We start from the raw sequence: 3,254 nt of genomic DNA on the forward strand, positions 1-3,254 counted from the left end.
TCTGTGGAAGCTTTGAAGCGGCGATTAGAATTAAAAGAAAAAGAATTAGCCGAACTCCAGACAAAACATGTTTTCATGCAAAAGATGGCAGATAGAGTTTTTAAGAATTACTGCAGTATTAAGAGGCAACATACAAAAATGAAAATAGATCTTAAAAGACTTCAAGATTTCCATCATCGCAGCCATGAATTATTAACCGGCAGATTGCGTCAAGACCAATTGAAGGCTATATGTGCAAAAACTACAAAAGGAAGAAAGTGGAGCACTCCAACTATTACTGACGGACTAATATACAAAATGAAATGGGGCACGCAAGGCTACTCAGATTTCGTCAGAAAGTTTCCAATTTTTCCTTCAGTCAGAAAACTTCAGCAAGCTGTTGAACACATGAAGTTTGAGTCAGGCATTCTGGAAGAAGTATTTGATGTAGTTAAGTGTCAAGTTCCATATATGGCACTTTGTGAGAAGCATTGCATGGTAGTATTCGATGAAATGGCTATTAAGCCCGGTGAAATGTATGACTCTTCCAGTAAAAGGATCATTGGCTTATGTACGTTTCCTGGGCACACTGGCCTGGCAAAGAAAGCATTAATCATTGCATTAGCAGGAATCACCACTCGGTGGAAGTATGCCGTGGCATATTATTTCACAAACAAGATTGATTCCGAATCAAATCAAACAGACTGTAATGTTACAGGAAATGCATTAAAAGACATCATCAGTAAGGTTATTGTAAGAGCTGAGAATATTGGCCTGAAAGTTGCCTCTGTGACTTCAGACATGGGGCCTGACAATCTATCTTTGTGGAGGGCTTGGAATGTTGGACGCTATGAAAACGGTAAAGTGAGATGCACCGTCCCTCACCCAGCACGACCACAAGACAAATTATGCATCATGCCTGATCCTGTGCATTTATTCAAAAACATCCGTTCCATGTTGGAGAGTCAGAAAGTGATTTGTTTGCCTTAATCAGTTGTGCATTCTCAAGGCCTTAGCTATCCTATTGTGGAAGTTAAACACTTAAAAGAACTAATGCGTCATAAAAACAAGTTTGAATTTAATATTGCAAACAAATTAAAAGAGTCTAGTCTTCACACGAAGAGTAATCACTTCTCCACAATGAAAGTTTCCACAGCAAGGTCTGTCATTTGTCAAAGAACGGTAATTGGCCTCAAGATCTATGCTAAGACCACAGGAGATACAAAAATTCTCATTACAGCTTTCTTCATTTTCCATGTAGATCATTGGTTTGCTCTTGTCACCAACAGAGGTCAGAAGTTAGTGCTGCTCCCTACACAGTAAGAAAAATGAAGATGCATACAACAAAGCCATTGAGCATCTTAAATTCACAGCTTATGTATTCCAACATATGAAGATTGGTACAAAAGGTCACTGGAAACCAGTCCAGACAGGACTACTCATGGCAGTTGATTGTCTATTATTGCTGCAGAATTATTTTTTGAATGAAGTTAGTTTTTCCTGTTTTCTCTTCTGCGCTTCAGACAGCCTGTTCCTTACGCTCTCCATCTGAAACAAAATTTGAAAATGATTACCTTGTCACAGCTGTGCATCAATACCAAGAAAAACACCAACTACGATAATGATGTTGATGACACTGTAGTTGAAAAAATTGAACAAAATTTCCTGGAGTTTTCTAAAGCTGTAGTAATCTCACGACAACAACAAGAAGACTTGAATGCATTCTTCGAAACATGTGCTATTAAAATCCCACAGGTGACTGATGACCAGATGCACAGCATTGATGAATGGGAGTGGTCAATAATATATGACATAGCTGGATCAGTTGTGTATAGTGTGAAGTGCACAAACATATGACAGTCTGCGATAACTGTTTCAAAAGTGTTCTTTGGAAAGGTGAAGAGCATCACCCTTATTCCATTATTGTTCAAATGAAGAGTTACAAAGAAGGGAGCCTTCTGTACGTGTCACATCCTTGTTTCAAAGCAATCTTGAAGAGTGAAATTACTTTCCGCAATTTGATAGACACACTTACTGAAGCCAAAAATATGAACATTGTGGACTTCTTAGTAAAAGAGCTACAGTATGTCTGGGAAGGAGCAGATGTACCTCTCTGTCATGATATCACTACTAAAATCCTGAAGAGATTTATCACAATGCGACTGAAAATGTATGGATTAAAAACAAGAAAAAAACGTACTGAAATGAACTTTGAACGCGTTTATAACAGTAAGACTGCGGCCAGGTTTGCTATCGTTCGCTGATTCGGTCTCTTACCTGTGCATTTATGACTGACTGTTTATTTTATTATCTCACAATACATACATATTATATATAATATATAAAATATAAAATATAAAAATATAAAACATATTATATATAATATGTAGTATTGTGAGATCATGAAATAAACAGTCAGTCATAAATTTTATCTCTATATAAAATATATATAATATGTACCAATGCTCATATGCAGAGTACTATATTATTTGTGTTATGCTCTCTGGCAGGGTATTTATTTTTACATATTTCAAGACTGACAAACCGTTACCACTAATGTAAATTTACATAAAATAAAGAATTTATTGTGAAAATAATAATTTATTTCAAAATTAGAACAATTATACAATTTTATATATATAGTGATTTGCATTAATATTCGGACATTTTACAAAAAATATATTTTTGCATAAATTACATTTACATATGAATTAAATTACTATAACTTCAATAGTTCAATATTTTGTAGGGTATCATTTTGTGCTTCAACTTACTAAAAAAACATTTCTTAAATAAATATACCGATTAATTTTTTTCAAGTATTATGATGTCCGAATATTAATGCGAGGCACTGTATTATTACATTATAAATTATAAATATACAATTAGTCCGTTTATAATTACGTTATAGACAGAACGAGACCAAAACACTAAGACTCTTTACAAACTCCTTTATAGCTCAAAACCTTTAGCAAGCGCTTGCCAACGTACAGCTCCTGCTTCATTAGGTGTATGTCACAAACCATTTTCTCAAAAGTAGCAAAGTCACTGTTATACTCCTCTTGAAGATTTTTTAATTTTTTTTCCACTATTCTGGTCTGGAACTTGAGATACTGTATTTCATCCGCCTTAGACGATGGAGCAGAGATGAGATTTAAATTGGAGCTCTGCAGAAAGATCAAGGTTAAGGGGATGCTGGAGCCGTCTGTTTTACCGGCATTTTTTGTCGGCACGTAGCGTCGTATTAATTTGACAGAATTAAAAATCCTTCTCCA

The 3,254-nt window shown here is 35.2% G+C and overlaps 1 protein-coding gene across 1 annotated transcript; it reads left to right on the plus strand.

Annotated features, from left to right (window-relative positions):
• The first annotated feature begins 84 nt into the window (after positions 1-84).
• On the plus strand, positions 85-969 carry LOC112468354. The gene has a single exon (XM_025037482.1). It carries the CDS (start codon positions 85-87, stop codon positions 967-969), a length of 885 nt encoding a protein of 294 aa, XP_024893250.1.
• The last annotated feature ends 2,285 nt before the right edge of the window (positions 970-3,254 follow it).

The sequence above is a fragment of the Temnothorax curvispinosus genome, unplaced genomic scaffold, assembly GCF_003070985.1.
Source record: "Temnothorax curvispinosus isolate PA1 unplaced genomic scaffold, ASM307098v1 QBEX01018397.1, whole genome shotgun sequence".
Lineage (NCBI taxonomy): Eukaryota > Metazoa > Arthropoda > Insecta > Hymenoptera > Formicidae > Temnothorax > Temnothorax curvispinosus.

What these genes read in the sequence shown, in the direction of transcription:
- LOC112468354 (XM_025037482.1), top strand. Translation starts at nt 85, where the DNA reads ATGGCAGATAGAGTTTTTAAGAATTACTGCAGTATTAAGAGGCAACAT.